This window comes from Arctopsyche grandis, chromosome 4 (genome assembly GCF_051622035.1).
Source record: "Arctopsyche grandis isolate Sample6627 chromosome 4, ASM5162203v2, whole genome shotgun sequence".
In the NCBI taxonomy this organism is placed as follows: Eukaryota; Metazoa; Arthropoda; class Insecta; order Trichoptera; family Hydropsychidae; genus Arctopsyche; species Arctopsyche grandis.
In genome coordinates, this window is record NC_135358.1 from 22,699,567 (window position 1) to 22,721,820 (window position 22,254).

The 22,254-nt window shown below is 30.9% G+C and overlaps 1 protein-coding gene across 1 annotated transcript; it reads left to right on the forward strand.

Moving 5' to 3' along the window:
* Positions 1-3,209: 3,209 nt before the first annotated feature.
* On the forward strand, positions 3,210-18,438 carry LOC143910400 (protein rolling stone-like). Its single transcript, XM_077428851.1, has 5 exons — positions 3,210-3,418; positions 6,701-7,216; positions 16,267-16,389; positions 16,471-16,663; positions 17,882-18,438. Exons 2-5 carry the CDS (start codon positions 6,883-6,885, stop codon positions 18,132-18,134), a joined length of 903 nt encoding a protein of 300 aa, XP_077284977.1. The 5' UTR covers positions 3,210-3,418; positions 6,701-6,882; the 3' UTR covers positions 18,135-18,438.
* The last annotated feature ends 3,816 nt before the right edge of the window (positions 18,439-22,254 follow it).

Genomic DNA, 22,254 nt, shown 5'->3' on the forward strand with positions numbered 1-22,254 from the left:
TCATCATAAACATTATTGTTTTTTAACAAAAATCGAGTGTCATGTTTGATTTTCTCCAGCAGACTGGATAACAACTTGCCTAATGGTAAGAACACACTCAGAAGTGCGGCACGTGTCGCGGACGGTAAGAGACTCCAGCGGTGAGAGGCGTATCTTCATGTCATTATTGATTCGTACAATTTTATTAATTCATTCAAATATGGGAATCACCGTCATCAATCACTGCCAAACCTATATCAATAGAAGGATAAAATATCACCGAAAACACTCCCGTGGGTTGAGCCTATGAAGAGATGCGGCGGTACAGATTTGGCATACCGGAATATGTTTAGCAGTTATTTTTGCACATGTAAAACTATCTAAAATATATATATCTTTACTATACTAATCTTTACCAGTCTTAAACGGTCGATGGATGCTTTTCGCACAAATAATGGTTCACTCTTGTCAATTTCTTAGTAAATCCATGGTTTTTTGCTCTCCTGCTTTGAACACTAATGGAACCGTCTATTTTCATTTGAAAAGCATCCTTTCTTTGATCCTTACTTAAGATGTTGGGCATCCATATATGTACGTATGCATGTATGTACCAGTGGCGTGCCGCAGAAATCTCCCCGTTTTTAGTGCATGATGACAGACTATGTACATACATATATGACGTCTTACCGAGTCCCATTGTATCCTGCTCGTGCACCCGTAAGTGAGGGTGTGCGATAATAAATGAGAGTGAGAAAAGTAGCTTTTCACATAGTCAAATTTTTAGCCTGTGAGTTGCAAAGGGGCGGTAGAAATCCGCGTTTGGATAGCTAGCTGGCTGTCATTGCTGCGATCTAACACGAGATTCCAATGTAATTTTTAATGAGTTCGTTAACGATTAAACTCCTCTAGGTAAATGTTCATGTTTATGACAGGCAGGAATGTCATGGAACCAACAGTGAAGCTAATAAAAAGCTTTTAAAAACAGTTTTCCACAGCTCGCCTCTGATATGTATGTACATATGTAAATGTGTACATATGTGCAAATATATTCCCAATATTCATGCTCACAACCATCATAAAATCGGACTACCATGAAAATTAGAACCGTTTAAAACGAGACAAATATATTGGCAAGGAATATAATATTTATTTTTGGTATCGTAAAATAAGGCAGACTCGATGCCAAAGAGACCAACGCAACCGAAGTGAGATAAAAAAAATATACCTATATATGTATAATGTACATATGTATATACATATGTAAGGCACTACATAATATAATTTGTGATACTGACAAATTAGCTAATGTGGGTTTTATATTTTTGATTGATCCAGAAAAATCTTCAAAAAATTGAAACGTTATTTAAAAAAAGCAGCATCAACTAGTAGTTAGCATATAATGCTTTCGAACAAAGTGGTCACGGGTTCAACTCCGACTGGATGCTGCTAGCCAAACCTTGAATATGTGACTCCAGGTCGATCGTTTCCCATCAGAGTTTGCCAATTTATCTGATTTTCATTGAAATGTTTCCTGCAAAATTGGTATCCCTGTCCATCTCTCTCGCAAAATTTGGGTTATTCAGCATCTCAATTGTGCGTTGGTTTTTATAAATGCCGTAAATTTCTCCATAGATGTTTCTTTGGATGTTGATCGTATTTGCCTTGTATAGTGCTTTTTAATACTTCTGTTTAATGTTTGACCATATATGTATGTAGTGTTTAATGTAAAAATATATAATAATTATGTATTTATAATTGCTATTTCTTGATCTGTATAGTAAACTCGTCTCATTGGAGTGATCTGTAAGACCCGAGCCACACTTTGCGATCTGTAAGACTGTGCAACTTTTGTTGCCGGGTTGACGGGTGTGGCATGCCACATCTAACTGCATCCATTGGTCTGGTCGCCCTCAACCAAGTCGCTCGCAAGTCGCACGGTGTGGCCCGACCGTAAGACAAGTGTGCATGGTTGATTGAATAAAAGTGAGATGACTTCAAAATGGCTTATAAAATCTAGTATGATAAAAGGTGCGTAAAATGTTGCAGTATAAATATATGTATGTATATAAAATCAAGCCAGAAAGACGAAAACAGTCCAGATACACGTTTAAATTTGGCCGTAACACGTACGTATGTATGTACATACATATATAAGACTTATAATATAAACATTTTAACATTCATTATATAGCCTATGAGTGAAGTAAAAATATATGAGAGATAATGAGAGCCTACAATGCAAATTTTATAAGATATAGTGTGAAAAAGAAAAAGTTATAAGAAAAACATATAAGATTACTGACCACTAAATGACAAGATATCCATAAACGTGTCCATTACGATTATTGATTTAAATTTCCATCGTTGACCAAGCCGCGCAAAATGGCTAAGTTTCAAAACGATTGGATAACTATAGGAATACATAGATAATGAATAGTTAGCGAAGTGAAATATAGAAGAGGCTTGTAATAATACTAATAAAAAAGCTAGGTAATTACAATATAATAAAATACTATCGAATAGAAACACTTTTTAAGTCATATACGTTGTACTAAATGTTCCATTTTTCTTCTCTTTACTATTTGGAAAGCATGAAATATTTACATATGTATGTAGTGTTGATTAATTCACTACCATTTACGACTATAACTGCTATTACTTTCATTTCATTGATTCAAATATTTTGAAAATAAATTTGAAAGGGGGTCATCTCACATTTAGATTGTCATCGGAAATATTTACATGCGTAAAATTGAAAAAGAATACTTCGGTGTAAGCGAGTAAATAAAAATTGATTTAAGTTGAAATAAAATTAACAAAATATGTAGTTTTTTTTATTTTTATGAAATAACTGAATTGCAATATGTATAAGAAGAAGTGCAATATGTATAAGAAAACAACGAAGTATCGCTGTTTTTTAGATAAATTCATAAGCAGGCGTAAAAAATATCTGATTTCGACGTCAAAGTCCCATATTTGCATGCACGCGTGCACTCTGGCCGACTCGAATATGCGCACATTCAGTCGACCTCCTACTGCTAGTGCCTTATTGGGTTTTAATTTTACGCTGAAAATGAATATGCAATACGACATTGAGTCAAATTCGTACGTTTAATAATATCGATTTAATCCGAAAGAGCGTGTTTTCTGGTACTAGGTGTACATATGTTCGCACCTTTGCGAAATAGATTTGCTATCTGGCAGCAAAAGCATGCTCGCTGTAGCTGGCTTAGTCCACGAGCGATCACTATCCGCGTAACACGTTTTTACATCTACATAATATATTACTTTATTCGTTCTTGCAGATACACATTATGTATAATAGATAGGCGGGAGTTTTTAAATCGACCTCACAAAATAATGATACTTTCTTTAAAGTTTCAAAACACATAATGCGTGATTTAATTGTGAATTAACTCAACTGTGAAATTCTGTCGATGTGAGTATAATACATATAGATATCAAGTATTAGACGAATGCCCCTCTGCAAAATTTGAGCGATGCCAAGTATTGAATTTCAAATCTAATTATATCCAATTTGGCAACCTATACGATCGATTTTTAAGATTCTGTTCATACTATAATGCTATACACGCAATATACATACATATATACATATGTATGTACGCACATACATAAATATGTATGTTTTACATAAAAACTTGACTTACATATTTTAAATTAATTTATTTGTAATTCTATCTTTAATTTAATATAATTAAAATGGTAAACTAATTCGTCAAGGCAACGATTAAAATTGTTGTATGTATGCATGATTTAGCGTTTTATGTACCCCCTATCTATGTACTTTTATATACGATTTACCTTTTTTATTGTACATAAGATTGTGTATAAATGAATAAAAATCTCTATTCTGGCTTTTATTCCATCAAAATCATTTATTAAATTATCATAATTAACATTATTACCTATGTACATACATATATGTATATAAGGTATACGTGTATTTAAACAAAATTGTGGAAAGATTGAACAAACTTTGTTGCCTTTTTTAGCCCGTTGTAACTTCTTTCACATGCAGTAGTAACAAAACGTCATGTCAAGAGCCTTTTGTCAAGTTATTTTAATCGAAGTTGCAGTATTAATATTTTATATTAGTGCTAGGATTTCTAATTCAAAGTTGTGAATTTTACATTTGAACTAATATGTACATATTTAGATCTTTTCTATTTGATCTAATATCCCCAAATATACAGTTTATTTTTACAAGTTGTCATAAATCTTTAAGGATAGCTCTTATTTTACTCAAGACGTCAACCAAATTAAATAATGGATTGTCCAAATACCACAATGGAGTAGTTTGACTCACTTGATACATTCGGTCGACTAATATCTGAACTGAATTGTAGAGCTACAAAATTTTTAGATTAGTGCTAATGATTTAAAATTTAAAGTTTTGAATTTCGCCCTTTTAAATCATTTCTATACTAATTGATAGCCCCGAATCTACAGCCATTTTTACAAATCAGCAAAAATCTAAACGGATAGCTCTCATTTTACTTAAAAAGCCAAACCATTAACAGCAATGGATTGTCCAAATACCACAATGGAGTCATTTGATCCACTTGATGGACATATTTGGTTCAAAAATATCTTGCATTGCAGATTACGATAACAACATTTTTTGTCAGTTCCATTTCAGATTCACTCCTCCCCCCCACCTCCTTCGTTTCAGATCCTGTTTCTGTGCATTAAGGCATTCCTGTAATTACGGCAGGTGCAACAGATGCACGGTGATTATGAAGTAAACATAAATTTTACTTAAAAATATAAAATCAAACGAAATATTAGGTTTACATACCTATATATATACACATGTAGATAAAAATTTTTAGCTCTTGGGCAGAAGTAGAGTAAATGCCATTTGAATTTAATTTCTCCATTGTACAAATCGTTCCGTGTTGCGCTGAATGAATGCCAATGCATTCCATGAAATTGTAAGATCACAATATTTTTCAACAACTCTCATAACAAACAAGCGTGTGTATAAACATACGTGTATGTATGTATGTAGACATGTATTAATATTTTAAAACACTGCTTTGAGTCATGTGTACGTAGATTTTCCCGGGCGAATCATTTTTCGCCATTCGTAAACAATATGACGTGAAATGCAATAATCTTTGACCCGATAACGCGTGTTCATACTATGTATTGAATGTGTGTAATTATTATTATTTATTTATTTACAAATTTGACATAGTGACTTTACAGATTAGCTCGAAGTGTGTGTGTGTGTGTCCTAACGCTAGCCGAACATGATGAATGAATCGATAAAAAGCCTAAACATTGTATAAATTCATTCGGAATCGAACCCGCGTACCCTCGGTTCCTGAGTTCAGAGAGTTAGCGACGAAGCCAACGTCGAATTCTCTTTTTTTTTGAACATTAATTGAAATTTTTTCCTTCTCGACGTATAAAAAATACGTAATAATAATTTTATTTAGCAAGGTTTTGAACCCTTTTTTTTGTTTTCATATTAAACAATTAAATATATATTTTTAAATAAAACTAATTATATATTAACGATATTTGAAAAATAAAATAAATTCGAAATTGCGGGGCCTCGAACCCAACCCGCACTACATATGTATATAATATTCAAGCTTGCGAGATCAATGACCGGGGTTTGGTTTATACATATACACTATTGTGGGTATTTGTAAATTAAACATACATAGCTCATAAATCTCTTTATTTACGTCACGCGATGTAAAAATACGTACTTTTCATATTATCCGATTCCCGATTCCGATTTCGACTTCGATGTTGACTTCGGGTTTTATAATTTTATTGATATTTTTTATTGCATAATTTAATTGGCATAACCGATTCCCGATTTATGTTTCAGTTCCGATTCAGATTAATTATTGTAACTTTATTTTAAATCATGTATCAAAAGCACCCGTTGAAATTTCAACGGGCATAACACTAGTATAATATAATAATATAATTTGTATGTATTTTCGCACGTTAAAAATAGTATAATGCGCTGATAATTTATCCTGCTTGAACCACTTGCTACCACCGAGTTGAGATCCACTTACTAACGTGAATTCGCGAAAATTTTACCTTGTTTTTTTACCTCCCTGCACGCAAGTTAATCAACTTGTTCATGAGTCATATTATTTCCCCCATTTTTTCATTTTCTGACCGTGAACTTGCGTATTGGACAATCAGTTACTCGTCAGTTGCTGACTGATGTCCGGTGAGTGAAGGTCTGTCCACTAAGAATCAGGTTTTTTAAAATTTCAATACATTCCAACTGTATAATTACAGAGTTCTCATTTTGTTGTGATATTTCTTTTGTATTGTAACTGTAAAATTTATAATAATTTTTCAACTTTTTGTTATCAAACTATAGCATGAAATTATTCATAAATGAATTTGTGACTAAAGAGCAAGACTAATTTATAATTTTTATTTTATTTTTCATATTGAGTCATAGCAACAATATACATACATAGTTATCCCCAATTTGTATCTTTGACCTAAAATGAATACGTATCATTTTTATATAATAAAAAAACAAATATTTTATTCCAATTTTAAAATGTGTGAAATTACATTTTTCTGACACGTTTCAAAATTCTAAATTAATCAACCCTTAATATTTAATATTAATGAAAATAAATTTTATTTCTTTAAGAATGTGAATGAACATGAACTTTATTAATATGTATATATTTTTTATTTACAGGACAATCGTCAATGATAAGTGAATCAGTGGACTATACATACATACATATAATACATACCAATTCAGTGAAATGTACTTCTTAATTTATTTAAGATGAGAACTGATGAGTTCTCATTATACTAATCATTAAATAATTAAATAGCCAGTATTTTTTGCAAGTGTCGATCGTGCGTTAGTTGATAATGAAAATGAGTGGAGAAAAAGGATGGAAGAGACATTTCAAAGTGAGCATGTTCTCCCTAGAACATAATGACCCATCGCGTTTCGTTCACGGCCCTTGGAGACGAAGATCTATGGTTCATCCCTTGTTCCTCATATACAGACTGGTTATAGCCATTGTGATGATCGGAGTCACGGTCTGGTCTATGAGTGACTTTTGGAATGGTGGAAAGTGGTTCATCTACCTCACCCATTGGGGTTTGTCCATTTCCATGCTGGAGGCAGTCATCGGAGCCGTCTTGGTCTTTCATGCTTATAGGAAACAAACCAAACCAGTTGATTCTTGCTCATCGCTAGGTATGACGATTTTTAGCACTATTCATTCAAATATCACAACATTATCCATTACAATAATTTCGATAGTTATTTAATAACTAATGCGCCACAATGGTCGAAAATATAAAAGAATAGAGAAAAAAATGCATTTATAAATAATTATGTAGTTGTTTAGTCGTTACCAGTTGCGTCGTTAGGGTTGATGTCATCTGGTGCGGTAAATAGAGTGTCACCCTCTCAACTCAAACTTATAAATTTAAAAATGAAAAAATAAAATAAATCTTCTTCATTGGCAAGACTCTTGTCTTGGATAGCCTGAAACATTTTTGGTCTGATCTAGAGTTCAGAAAGAAAATGGTTAATGCATTCAAACTTTTGTTAAAGTGAGTTCAGTGTCCCTTGTTTGCGCTCCTGCCTACTTCTTTTTAACCTTATATCTTCTTTCTCTCTATTGCGATTCCATAATCATCTGATATTAAAAGCACCTATGTATGTATGTAGGTGACCGCACTTCTCTAGTTATATTCGAGTAAAGATAATAATGGCACCCCTAGCCATCTTTAAGTTGGAATGCCCTTTCATTTATTTGTTTTTTGCATTGTTTTGGAGATATTTCTACGAAATTCGGGTAAACAAACATATCCCCAGACAGACGAGTCGTTTGTAGTACTTATTATATCGAATTTGTAGTGTTATATAGCTACAATATCTATTTTTTCATTTGGTGTCTCCCCTGGATGGTGACACCTGGTGCGCTCCACACCCACCGCACTTGCCGCGTGACGCCACTGGTCTTTACTATATATGTAACTTTATCTATATTGTATAGTATATGTATGAAATCTTTGTAGACTGTTTATGTACCTATATAATCTGTTTGATGTAGAGTGAATTGTGTTTATTTTTGATAAATTTCCATGAACTTGATATGCCATCAGGCATGACCGTCGCGTGTTTATAATACCTAATAAAAGCTTTTAAAAAAAAATGGAAAACCCTGCTAAAACGTGCACAAAAACAACATACATAAGCAAAATAAGTGGAAACCATGTATGTATATACAACGCGTTTCTATAGTACTGAAAGCTAATACACTAGAAAATCGATAACACTTAAGAAAATTGGACAGTTACAATTAAGTGATATTAAAGAACCAAAAAATGTATAATGCTTGTACATATATACACTTTCAGACAATTATTTTCTATCTATTATGTTTGCACAATACATGAAAAATATCTTCGAAAGACTTGATTACATAAAATTGTATTTAATATGAATCTTATCTATATAAAACAGCAATAATGGCATTTAATTTAATAAATATTTAGAGCATGAAACACAAATTTATTCAAATAAAAAATTATATAAAATGAACGTTGAAAAATTGCATACATCCTTTGACTCTCCCAAATTGTACCAACAAATGGTGTCTGGTTTTAGTGAAAAAAATTAACATTAGTATTTTCTCATTAATATTTATTTATAATTTAACCGTGCATTGATTATAATAATTATTTCAGATATTAATTATGCATTCAAAAATAAATTTGCGTCCGTTATAAAACATATTGCGTGTAAAATATTAGATATTCGATATATGGAAAGTGGATTTCCTTACATATCGATAAACAGTTTTATCGAATTTATTTACATTATATGATTGATGTCATATTGACGATTTATAAAATTCAAGATATCGCTATATTTTGACGAATCGACAAATTCATGTTTTCCCGGATTTGATATATACATATGTACATACATATGTAGGCATGCACGTCAATAGCAATATCTACCGTTAAAATATAATATGCCTAGAATTAAAATTATGTACATACAAACATACATACGCACAGAAGGTAATCAATAAGTGTTACTTTCATATTTGTAATACAACAAAAATACCCACACAGAAACCCAAACGCAATATACATAAGTATGTAATATGAAATACATTGACGTCTTATTATTTATTGATCGGTTTAATTTTAACTACCTGTCATGAAACACTTTCACGAAATGTTCATAAATTTTTATGTGTATATTAATGTTACATATCTACAGTATTTACATACGATAAAAATCCGATGAATTTATTGACAATAGATGAACAAAAAATTATAAAAAATAATGGTAATTACATAGTATTGAACATTAGTTATAGTATGCGTGATGATAATAATGTGGTACAAAGGTTCATTTTTAATAGATTTTCCGGTCAGAATACAATGGAGATTTTTTTCTACTATTGAAAATAATTCCACACGGATGTGTGAATACGTACACAGTAAAACTGGATTCTATCGTAGAATAAATCCTAAAGAAAATCGCCGACATTTCAACGTCAGCGTTGTGCAAAAACCGGTATACGATGCAAGTATTTGCAATTAAATGGCGCAAAGTGCACAAGCACATCGTAGAAAGTGAATTTAATTAGTTCAAACACGAAAGCTTAAGATTTCTGTTAAGACTATATGTGAAAAAAAAAAATGTGTATTCCGAACATTTAACTGCATATGTTACAGTCTAAGTTTTTACTCCGGTTCGTCATACACGAACAGTGGTTTTAGTTTATGTGCTAACAGTCAAAATCTATCTCTGTAAGTGCATGAACAAATTAGTTCGTATGTTAATTTGTTCTTTGTGTACACTATAGCTGGCCAGATTGGTTCGTGTATGAAAAAACTAGTATGTACATGAACGAACAAAATGTACACTTGGACTGGAAGTTTTTCCTCAATTTGATGTCTCTGAACTCAGAGTGAGTCAATCGATAGCTTCTACATACACACATACGTTTATAAAATCTTACATACATACATTCATATGTATATGAAAATTGTAAGACACTGCCAGAATTGAGCAAACGTTAAAATGGTATTTTATTGTATCCTTCTTGAATTGTATTATATAATAGTATTTTATCAGCAATGGTTGAGTCATATGAACACACAATATTTTGTGTCGAAAATTTATGAGATTTTCACAGTTTTGTGATTAGATTGCAAAAAGCATTGTTTATATATACATATGTACATATTATGATTCCGCACATTGGTAAATGATAAAACGTCTTACACGAAACATGTATGTTTCCTTTTTTTCATACCTTTTTTATCTTTAATTTATACCAGGAAGGCCCAATGTGCCTTCCTGGCCAGAAAACATTGTACATTTGATACAAATATTATTAGTATTATAAAAAGTACATAAATACATATCAATTAATTTCCACAGAGACGTCTATGGTCAAATTTTAAATTTGCAGCATTTTAAAAAATTCAGTGAAATTCAGTAAATATATATGTATATCAATTAACATATATGTACATAGACATTTATGGTCAAATTTGTAAATTTGCAGCATTTTATACAATTCAGAAAAATTCTAGATTGCTCGAGATTTTGCGAGAAAATAAGTACGGTTGCCAATCTGTTGGAACCGTTTCAATGAAAATCAGATAAATTGGCAAACTCTGGTAGGAAATGATCGCCCTGGAGTCGCAAATCCAAGATCTGGCCAGCAGAAACTAGGGGGATTTGAACCCGTGACCACTTTGTTGAAAGCATTATATGCTAACAACTAGTCTATTCTGCCGGTATATAGCATATACAGAATGAATAGTTTACACACACATACATATGTACGTATATAAATAGTAGAGGCAGTGGCATTCCAGTTAAGATACTCAAGTTGTAATTTAACTTGGAATCAGACTCACATATTGTACATTTATAGCATACATTTATTATATTATACATACATGTACCTGCGTGAACTTGAATCATACCATATCGAATGCTTGTACGGCCTCGTTTTCAAATCCACCTTTTATTAACACTACTCAAACCAATAATCATATGTACATATATATGTATGTAGTCGAGACTTAAATATATAATATATTTTATATCCTTCGAACTTAAATAGACATTGACACTCGAAGCATTGACTCATAAAAATTTTCCTTAAACAATAATGGCAGAACAAATATTGCACTTGTTTGTACATAAGTATATAGTACATAGTCATATGAAGTTATTTATTTTCCCCACTGTCTGCTTACATTTTTCCGTCTGATTTTTACTTTATCTATGTACGTAGTAACAATAGATTAAGTTTTGTGATCATGGAAAATTCGAACTAGAGATTTTGACTGATTCGAACTCAGAATCAATCACTGGTCACGTTTTCATGATCTAGAAAAAATGTGTGTTTGTCTGTGTGTGTATTTTGGGGATTTTTTGAACACTGTTAGTCCTATCGAACTGAAACTTAGTATCGGTTACTGAAATTTTTATCGAAACGACGTAATTTTTTTTCAAATTTTTAACTTGACCGAAATGGTACCTCCTCTTATAGGTGTCCCCATTTTTTAAGTTTTTGAATTCAATTATCTTCCAAGCCGCTAACTGATCCGACTGAATTTTTTTTATATGTTTTAGAAATTATAATATTTATAACCTAATACTTTTACTCTAGAGAATCGAGGTATTTCTCAGAAACCTTTTGGTTTGTTGGACTGAAATTTCATATCTAGAAATTTAAGCTTAATACTAAGTTATGTATAAAATTTGGTAAGGATCCGTCAACCGGAAGTGGCAGTTTACTCTTGTTCGATTTTTCTTCCACTATTTTTTCGACCCTTTAGACATGTGTGCTCTTCACGAAAAGATTCAAGTATGTATAATTCTTGTTTCAATGTGATGAAAACAAAAAAAAAATCATTAAATTTAAAAAACTGGAAGTAGAATTTTTTTCCTCTTAGAAAAGTCAAAAATGTTTTGACCACAATTCTCTCCACACCACCCTTAACGTATCAAGCTCAAAATTTATATAATATATGTATTCTTTATGTTCTAACTTAGAATTGGTAAGGCTTTGGTCAGAATTCGTAAACCGGAAGTAGTATTTTATTTTAAACAATATTTCATTATTTTATTTTATTTTGACCTTTTAAATTAATTTAATTTTCTTGTTATTTATTGTGTATAATACTGAATAATTTTCAAACAAAATCCGACACCTGGAAGTAGAACATTTTTTATTGTGCAAGTTTCCATACTTTGCGCATAATTTGTATCGAAAATGCTGTCATAGCTATTAGTATTTCGTAATGCTGCCGGTATGTGTGAATGTGTCTGTACGGTTCAATATCGAATTTTGTTTTGTGACCTTCTTACATTCCTCAAATACATAAATAAAATCATGGGTTGATCACATTCGAAATTTTTTTTATTATCAAATACGTAAGCCTGTTAATTGTGAAATTAACAGGCTTTTTTTAAATATTGATAAATGTAGTATTGTTAGATTCAGTAGAAAATCTACCAATTTTGTTTTTGACTATAAAATTAATAATGTTCTATTGTCGTCTAAATCCATTATTAAAGACCTAGGCATTTTTTTCGATGAAAAACTTACATTTATTCCTTATATTGATTGTCACTAAAAGTTCTTCAAAAATCCTAGGCTTTGTTATAAGAAATTCAATTCATTTTAACAATATTAACACAATTAAATTATTATTTTTCTCATTGGTAAGAAATCGACTTTAATAAAATTCGCCAATATGGTCCCCTAATTCACAGGTACATAGTAATTCCATTGAGAGGATTCAGAATAGATTTATTAGATTCATTGATTTTAATTTTTTTACAAAATCTGACCCTGTCACCAACAACTATATTAAATTGAATATGATCAAACTTTGTGACAGGAAATAGTCAATGATTTATCATGTCTGTTAGGTGTACTCAGCGGAGTTATGGACTGTAGTGAATTAGTGGACCTCATAAATTTTCATACACCGGGGAGATTTACCAGATGCAACTATTTATTCCACATCAAAAATTATGCCACTAGTTATAAAAAAAATTCAACGTTACCCCGACTCCATAAACTGGGAAACGAATTTAGCCAATTTGATTTTTTTAATATACATAAGTAAAAATATTTGCATCATCATTTTTCTAATTTATACAAATGCTAAATGAATTTCATTTTATTTTTTTAATTAATTCATTTTTTTATTCAATTGGTTTTAAAAATCATATTTTTTTTCTTTTCTTATATTAATATTGTGCTTTTTTGTGTATTATTTATTGTTCTATGTATTATTATTATGTATGTTCTATATTAATATTTTTCAATGGTCCTTGCGGCCGTATATAAAATAAAATAAAATAAAGTTAGTGCCTACTTCATATGATATTAGCAATTGTATTCAATTGCTTTCGTCTCGTCTTCAGAACAATCGATAGCAACAGTTTTAGCAGATGTGTTACACATTCATGATATGCGTCTCGCAATTCGCTCTCGCAATTCGCTCTCGCATGCTCCGACAAGTATGTAGTCCAAAAAAACTAAATGAAAAGAAAAACTAGACAGCGAAACTTTAATTATAACCGTTAGACTTTCCAAGTTTAAATTTAAAGTATCTATAGATTTTTACGCTTTCAGCTGCCGTTCTTGCGATGGCGAATAGCTTCTTCAATGTCAGTTCAATGTCGATGGGTTTCAACTGATGTACTTAAGAGAACCTTTTATGTGGTCGTCAGCCTTCAATAGATCGTTAATTGTATTGACTACTTAATTTAAATCAATTGTCTTGTTCTTCACAATAAAATAAACAATAGAATTTCAATAATAAAAAAAGTTTGATTAGATTTTTGTATTTAAATATAATGTACATATATAAAAGGTGTATTTTCATATTTCAACTAAATTGTTTTAAAAAAATGTGTATATATATGTATGTATAATATTAGGGAGCATCGAAAGCAGCGAATTTTAAATTATGATTTTCACAAACTTGAATGGGAATATATGCAAATGAATGCAAATATATTTTTTAGAATTTATATATCATTTTTGACGGATTCCCCATTGGTACAGAACACCTTTTTCAACTATAGGTATTTCCTAATGGCTTGTATTTTTGGGGTCAGAATTTTTATGCAGGGTCAGAATTTATATTACACTGGTCAGAATTTTTGCTAAACGGTCAGAATTTATACTAAATGGTCAGAATACATCGGTCAGAATAAATATTAGATGGACAGAATGTTTATTAATTGGTCAGAATTTATATTAAATGGTCGGAATTTTGTTGACGCATGGTCAAAATATTTTTTTTCGGTTGGCAATAGCGTTGTCGTTGTAACGCTGAATATATGCCATTTATGTATAATAAACCAACTTATAACAATAACAGTTCATACGATATTTCTTTAAAGTGTACAGGAATCGCCAAAATTCGAGTATTTAGCCATCATAACCTACAATGTCAAAATCGTTCTCAGAAATGAATTATATATTAAATATTTGTATAACATGCATATGAATGTATATCTTTTAATGTGATGCAATAATTAAAAAATTGTATTTAATGCATAAGTTTTCTACTAAATTTTATTTTTGTGATTTCAATAACTGTCAAAAGATACAAAAAATATATTATTTTGAACTTGTATTCGCATATTTTCTCGTTAGGAATACTTGTTTTATATACTACCACCATTCATTATAAATATTTATTTTTTATTCTGATCGTCCTACATTGTTATTATGATCGTCCTACATTTTTATTCTGACCATGAATAATATATTATATGTAATTCTGACCACGAATATTATAGTTCTGACCAAAATGGTAATAATATTTTGACAAAGACTCGGATTTTATTCTGACCATATAAGGTGATTTAAATTCTGACCATTTAATTTAACCTTTCCAAATTTTCCAAAATTAGTTGTTTTCAATGTACCCTAGTTCATACATGTATGTACATACATATACACATAAATATATGTATTTATTATGAATAATATCCGATTCATCCATAGTTATTGGGTGAACGAGCTAAATGTAAAAATTCAACATTCACACCAAATTACGTAACCCTGATGAATATTTTCGCAATCGACCTTCCGCTGAAAAGCTATAAAGTCAAGACCATCTTTGCTCGGCTTAAGGCCAAAACGTTATTTGAGCTACTTTTACTAATCATTAGATACATCGAAATAATTTCAAATACCTAATTTTTTTAAAGCGAAAACACTCAAAACATATATGTTCATACCTAGATTTATATACACATATATTTATACAAACATATGTTATATATCTGTATTAGCTGGCTAGATATACTCGAAAATAAGTTGATTAATCGCCCTGGTTGGTGTTATTACGACTTTAATACATAATATGTACATATGAATGTATATACTTGGAATGGAAAAAATTCAATTAAATTTTTTTTCGGATTCAGATTGTACATACATATGTATGTATATATGTATGTATGTTTCTATTATACAATATGTATTTTTCAGACAATTTGCAAACTAGTGTACATACCTTTCCTAAACATACCTTAATTTCAGTTTTTTACACGAAAATTCAGCGAATCGAATGAACAACAAATTATGGTATTTATTTTATTGGGAAGCACAATTTATCATCGTAAATAATTGCTAATTTGAATTGAGTTCTAAAAAACCTTGAATTATTTTACAAATATTTATATAAGTGTTATTTTTATATTTAAAATAGGAATCCAAAAGCTATTTCATAATTAGTACTCACACGTGAAAAAAAAACTATATGAAGGTCTTGTAAAACTAAAAATATTTGCTTTGTCGATTAGCTTGAAAATGTGCTAGTTGTACAAATTGCTTTATTTTTAAATGATAGCAACTTACATTTTTCGTCAAGAATAAAAATAACAAATCTTCATAAACAATCGATTTTTAAACCAACTAAATAATATAAAACAAAATTTTAATATAATTTAAAAAATATTAGCGTACACATTTGTATATTCAATTTGCACACATATAATCACATTAATATAACTAAAAAATGCAAATTATTTATTTTCAAAATTAGCACTACTCGATTACAAACTTCCGTACAGATATTTTTGACAAAAAAATTATCATCTAACGATTCATTGATTTTACCTTCAACTCAATTTATGCCATAGAAATAAAACAATTATATATATATATATATATATATATATATATATATATAATTTAAATGATTAATAAAAATTTGCAGATGTGTCGGTCACCAATGATGGTAGCATGCCATTAACATACAAAATATACTGGATTATATACAACATAGCGCTACCGAACGCATTCTACATATCGGCAATGTATTGGGGACTCATTCACGACCGTAAGGTTTTTATAAGCACACTCTTATTTTATTAATTACCATATATATAATGATTGTGGAATAATTTTAAAAATTTTCCAGCCAATAACAAGGAGGCACATGGATCACTACCTCTGAATTACATGACTCACGCTGGTAATTCAGTGATTGCATTCCTGGAGCTGCTGCTGGGGGGACCCCCTTCTAGGCTACTACATTTCGTGCAACCTTTAGCTTTTGGACTAATTTACATGGTCTTCAACATTCTCTATTGGGCCTTTGGAGGAACAGATCCGTAAGTTCACTCCTACTTATTTTTCTTTACTAAAAACCCATCGAATATTTTTCAGCACCGAATTTTTTTATTTCAAATTTTATATATTACATTTATACAATCATCGCAACATTGAATTTTAGAAAAGTTGTTTTTGATCTGTGACTATTTTAAAAATGTGCCAAAATTTTGTACGTGCAAACATATTGATTGTTTTTCCGAGTTTTATTTGGATATTTATCTATTATTACTTCATTCGGTTCACTACTGTCAATAGTACCGTTCCCGTTCCCGTTCCCGTTCCCGTTCCCGTTCCCGTTCCCGTTCTCATTCCCATTCTCGTTCCCGTTCCCATTTGTCGGAAAAACGCAGGCAGCGAACACATTTGAAATTATTGCGTTGCAATGATACTCATTCCCGTTTTTCCCGTTTCCGTTCCCGTTTTTTTCACAGTAATCTTCCCGGACATGCACACAACAAATCCTGAAAGTTTCATCGTAATCGGTTCAGTGGTTTAGCAGCCTATTCGAGACACACACACACAGACATTCATTTTTATATATATAGATTTTTTTCGGTTTATTAATGTTATATGGAGTTTACATTGGGTCCAATTAATCATTAATTGTTTTATGGTCATTAGGGATGTGTAAAATGATTTGGAAAACCAATGAATGATAGCATTGCCTATGTATGTAAATACAATATTACAGTAATGTACAAACATATATGTAAGAAACGTATTTGTGATAGCAAAGTCATAAGTTTGTATGCTTTTTACTTATAATTAAACCCCTTGATAAGATTTCTACATGCTGATAAGACTATAATAGCTGGTAAAATGATTATTACCGTAGCTTATCTAGCACTGGCCCACGTATACAAAAATTATATGTAAAAATGTATCTTAAAGTATAATGCAAAATTAATAGCTTTGGAAATCTTCGCAACGGTCTGCGACCCACGGTCAATGACAATAAAAGTGTGGTGCGCAAGCCAATTTGGCACCGCCTCCAAATGGCACACCGAATACTTCCGATACTCTAACATACATACTCGAATACATTTTTAAATTACGCAATAAATTTAAGCAAAATATTTTCGGAAGGATTAGCCTGATTATACATTAAGTATGTATCTGAGATGTTGGATAATAATAAACGCCAAAAAGCAAATATTCAATCGATTGTTTGAGATAATTATATAAAATAGTAAATAAATTAAAATTTTCTTTTTCAGAAAAGGACACTCGTGGATATATGAAGCACTACAATGGGAAAACCCCGGCAGGTCAACTGCATTGATATTCATCAGTGCCGCGCTGCTAATTTTGTGCCACATTCTGGTAACGGCGATTGCTGGTCTACGAAGTCGATTATCCAGAAAGTTCAGAGAAAAGTCGAAGTCTGCAAGTAGTGGTTCTATTTGGGTGTCGCACACACCATACTATACGGGAACTTCAAATAAATCCTTCATCACGGACGCACCTTAGACAAATTCATGCTCAAACTCAACCAAAAACTGTGATATCAGTGATATAATATAATTCGTTTAATAATTCAATAATTTATATAATATTAGTGTTCAACGTCTATTTACTACAATTTGATTGTAATTATTTATAATCTTATTATTAAAATGTGTGAAATTCATTCATGTCGTTGTTCGATCAATTTTAATATACTTAAAATTAAAAAAAATTACATACCCATATGTACATATAAATATGATTATAATGTATATTTAAAATGTACATATGTATGTATGTATATGTATTAAATTTACGTATTATTATTATTTCATTTTTTATTTCTTTAATTTATGATGCCATTACGGGATTTACCCCTGTGCAACACCCTGTTCATACAAATGTACATATGTATATTTTATTTTATTATACACTAGTTGTTTTACCCGGCTTATACCCAGTATTTGTAATATAAACAACTTAAACATGGCGAATCTAATAGTAAATATTCATTTGTTTTTTTATTAATCGAAAAAAAATAATATTCAACCATTCGAATCATCGTCGTAGAAACTGACGTGTTTTCGATTCAAAAATACTTACAAACTTACAAAGTTTCTTTCGAAATTATATATTAGATTTATAAATGAATACCAGAAATGAAGAGGTCGCAAAAAATTTAAAATCGATTTTATGACAGAAATACATATAATATATAAATGAAGATTAAGCTTAATAAAAAGTTATGTTTAAAATTTTGTAAGCATCCGTCAACCAGAAGTGGCAGTTTACTCTTGTTCGATTTTTCTTCCATTATTTTTTTTGACCCCTTAAACATGTGTGTTCTTCACGAGAAAATTCGAGTATTGTATCAATGTAATGAAAATAAAAAGAAATTATTAAATTTAAAAAACCGGAAGTGGGATTTTTTTCCTCTTAGAAAAGTCAAAAATCTTGTGACCACAATTCTTTCTACACCACCCTGAACGTATCAATCTCAAAATTTATTGGTTAGGCTTTGGTCAATTCCTAAACCAGAAGTAGGAAGTGGATGATAGCCTAGCTAATAGAAACCTGTATTTAGTTACGTACAATATAAGAACGTTATCAAGTGAAGGAAGTGTGCTTGCATTAGAGAATGAATTAGAAAATATCAAATGGGATATAATAGGACGGAAACAACAAAATCAAATAATTCTAAAAAGTGGTAACTGTCTCTACTGGAGAGGATACAATTGGTAGAATAGGAGGAGTAGGCTTTCTGATTAATAAGAAAATATAAAGAAATATTATAGAAATAAGCGACATATTATAACGTATATGCTATGTATGTAGTATTAAAAATTTCAAACAGGTACACGTGTCAAATCTTCCAAGTGTATGCCCCCACATCTAGCCACCCATACTAGGAAATATAAGATTTCTACAAAAAACTACAGGGAGCATACAATAGAAGTCGTCATCATTTTAAAATAATTATGGGCGACTTAAACGCAAAAAACGGACAAAAGACAAATACGGAAAGAGCAGTAGGCAATTTTCTTACCGGCCAAAGAAATGAGAGAGGCGATCGCCTCATAGAATTTGCAGAACTGAATTATCACTAATTCATTTTTCAGGATAAACACAAACAATATGTGAACTTGGGAGTGAACAAAATTAACAAAAAGATGCAGTAGCACTCTAGATTTCGCTCAACTAAGGTATAGGAAAAAGGAATTCGAACTAGAACTAGAAAATAGATACGAGAAACTAAATCCAGAAGCAGACATCAAGGAATTGAACATTATCATTAGCTCGGTTCTAACCTCAACATGTAAGAAATTAGGTGGATTCAGGAAACATATTAAGTTAAGCAAAATTTCAGCGGAATCAAAAAACTCAATTAAGCATAAAAGGAATTTAGATAGAGACATTAATGATCAATACTAAAATCTAGTAAATAAAGAAATTTAAAAAAGAATAGTGAGGGATATCAGGGATTTTACAGGGACAGTAAGCTAATCGAAAATACTATTAAGAACAACTGTAGCCGGAAAAGGTGCAAACAGGATCTTTTCTTAGGCAAAAACAGATGATTGCAATCAGATCAGAGAGAGGAGAAATAATTAGAAATAGAAAAGAGATTATAGACAGAGTTTACAAGTTCTATTCGAAGTTATACACGAACAACGAAGGACAATTTCCCGCTTCGAAAACGACACAAGGCCAAAGGTTTCCTGCAGTATTGCCTAGCGAAGTGGAGGCCGCGCTAAAAACTGCAAAAAATGGTAAAACCCCAGGGGAAGATAATATTCCCATTGACTTACTCAAATGTGGCGGCTCCCCCCCTAAATAATATCTTAGATAGGCTTTTCAGCAAATGCATCGAGAACCAAAATATACCAGAAGAATGGAACAACGCAACGATAATTTTAATCCATAAAAAAGGAGACAAAAGTGACATCAAGAACTACAGTGGTTTATAAGCTCTTCACAAAGATTCGAATCGATCACTGATCACGTTTTCATGATCTAGAAAAAATATATATTTGTCTGTGTGTCTGTGTATTTTGGGGATTTTTTGAACACTGTTAGTCCTATCGAACTGAAACTTAGTATCGGTTACTGAAATTTTTATCGACACAATGTAAATTTTTAACTTGATCGGAAATGGTACCTCCCCTTATAGGTATCCTCTTTTTTTAAGTTTTTGAATTCAATTATCTCCCAAACCACTAACTGAATCGGTCTGAAATTTTTTATCATATGATAGAAATAATAATTTTTATAACCTTATATTTTTAAAATATTTTTATCTGAACCAGAAGTAGTACTTTTACTATAGAGAATCGAGGTTTTTTATTTTTTTCTCAGAAACCTTTTGGTTTATTGAACTGAAATTTCATATATATAAATTTAAGCTTAATACCAAGTTATTTATAAAATTTAGTAAGTATCCGTCAACCGGAAGTGGCAGTTTACTTTTGTTCAATTTTTCTTCCACTATTTTTTTCGACCCGTTAAACATGTGTGCTCGTTACGAAATAATTCAAGTATAATTCTTGTATCGATGTGATGAAAATAAAAAAAAAATGAAGTCGGATTTTTTCTCTTAGAAAGGTCAAAAATGTTGTGCCCACTACTCTATCCACACCCCTGAACTTATTAAGCTCAAAATTTATATTTCTATTATTTATGTACTAACTTAGAGCTGGTAGGGTTTTGGTCAGAATTCGTAAACCGGAAGTAGTATTTTTTTTTAAATAATATTTCATTATTTTATTTTGACCTTTTAAATTATTTTAATCTTCTTGATATTTATTATGTATAATCAAGATAGTGATTGTAATTAAAAAATATAAAAAAAAAATCACTAAATTTAACGAAACGGATGTGGGATTCTTTCCTCTTAGAAAGGTCAAAAAGTTGTCGCCTGGATTCTGTCCACACCCCTGAACATTAAGCTGAAAATTTATATTTGTACTCTTTATGTACTAACTTATAACTGCTAACGTTTTGGTCAGAATTCGTAAAGTAGTATTTTTTTTTAAACAATATTTCATTATTTTATTTTGACCTTTTAAATTAATTTATCCTTTTGATATTTAATGTGTATAATAATTATACTGATTTCAAATATTAAAAAAAAAAAATTGAACAAAATCCGACAACCGAAAGTAGAACTTTTGTCTTGTGCAAGATACATTTGCGCTCAATTTGTATCGAAAATGCTGTCTTAACTATTAGTATTTCATAATGCTGCCGCAGTGGCGTAACGTGAATTCCAGGCGCCCCCCGCAAAATATTTTACGGCGCCCCCCCCCCCCATATACACATACTATTTACTTTTCGGCAAAATAATTTTTCAAAATACATACCTTTTTACGTAGAAAAATCTGTTCTTCTGGACTTCGCATTGGCAAACACTTCGATTATTTCGTTAAAATTCATTTTATTTGTTCTCTCATGTTCAATACTAATCAGCGCTAATCCTTTGAGTCAATGTTGTGACATAGTTGACCTTAAGTAATTTTTAATAAGTTTCAACTTAGAGAACGAGCGCTCAGCAGTGGCTACAGTCAGTGGCGGACTGGGACTGAAATTAGTGCATGCCAGGAGTCAAAGGGGCCCCACCCAGGGTTAAAAATATTTGTCCCCCCCC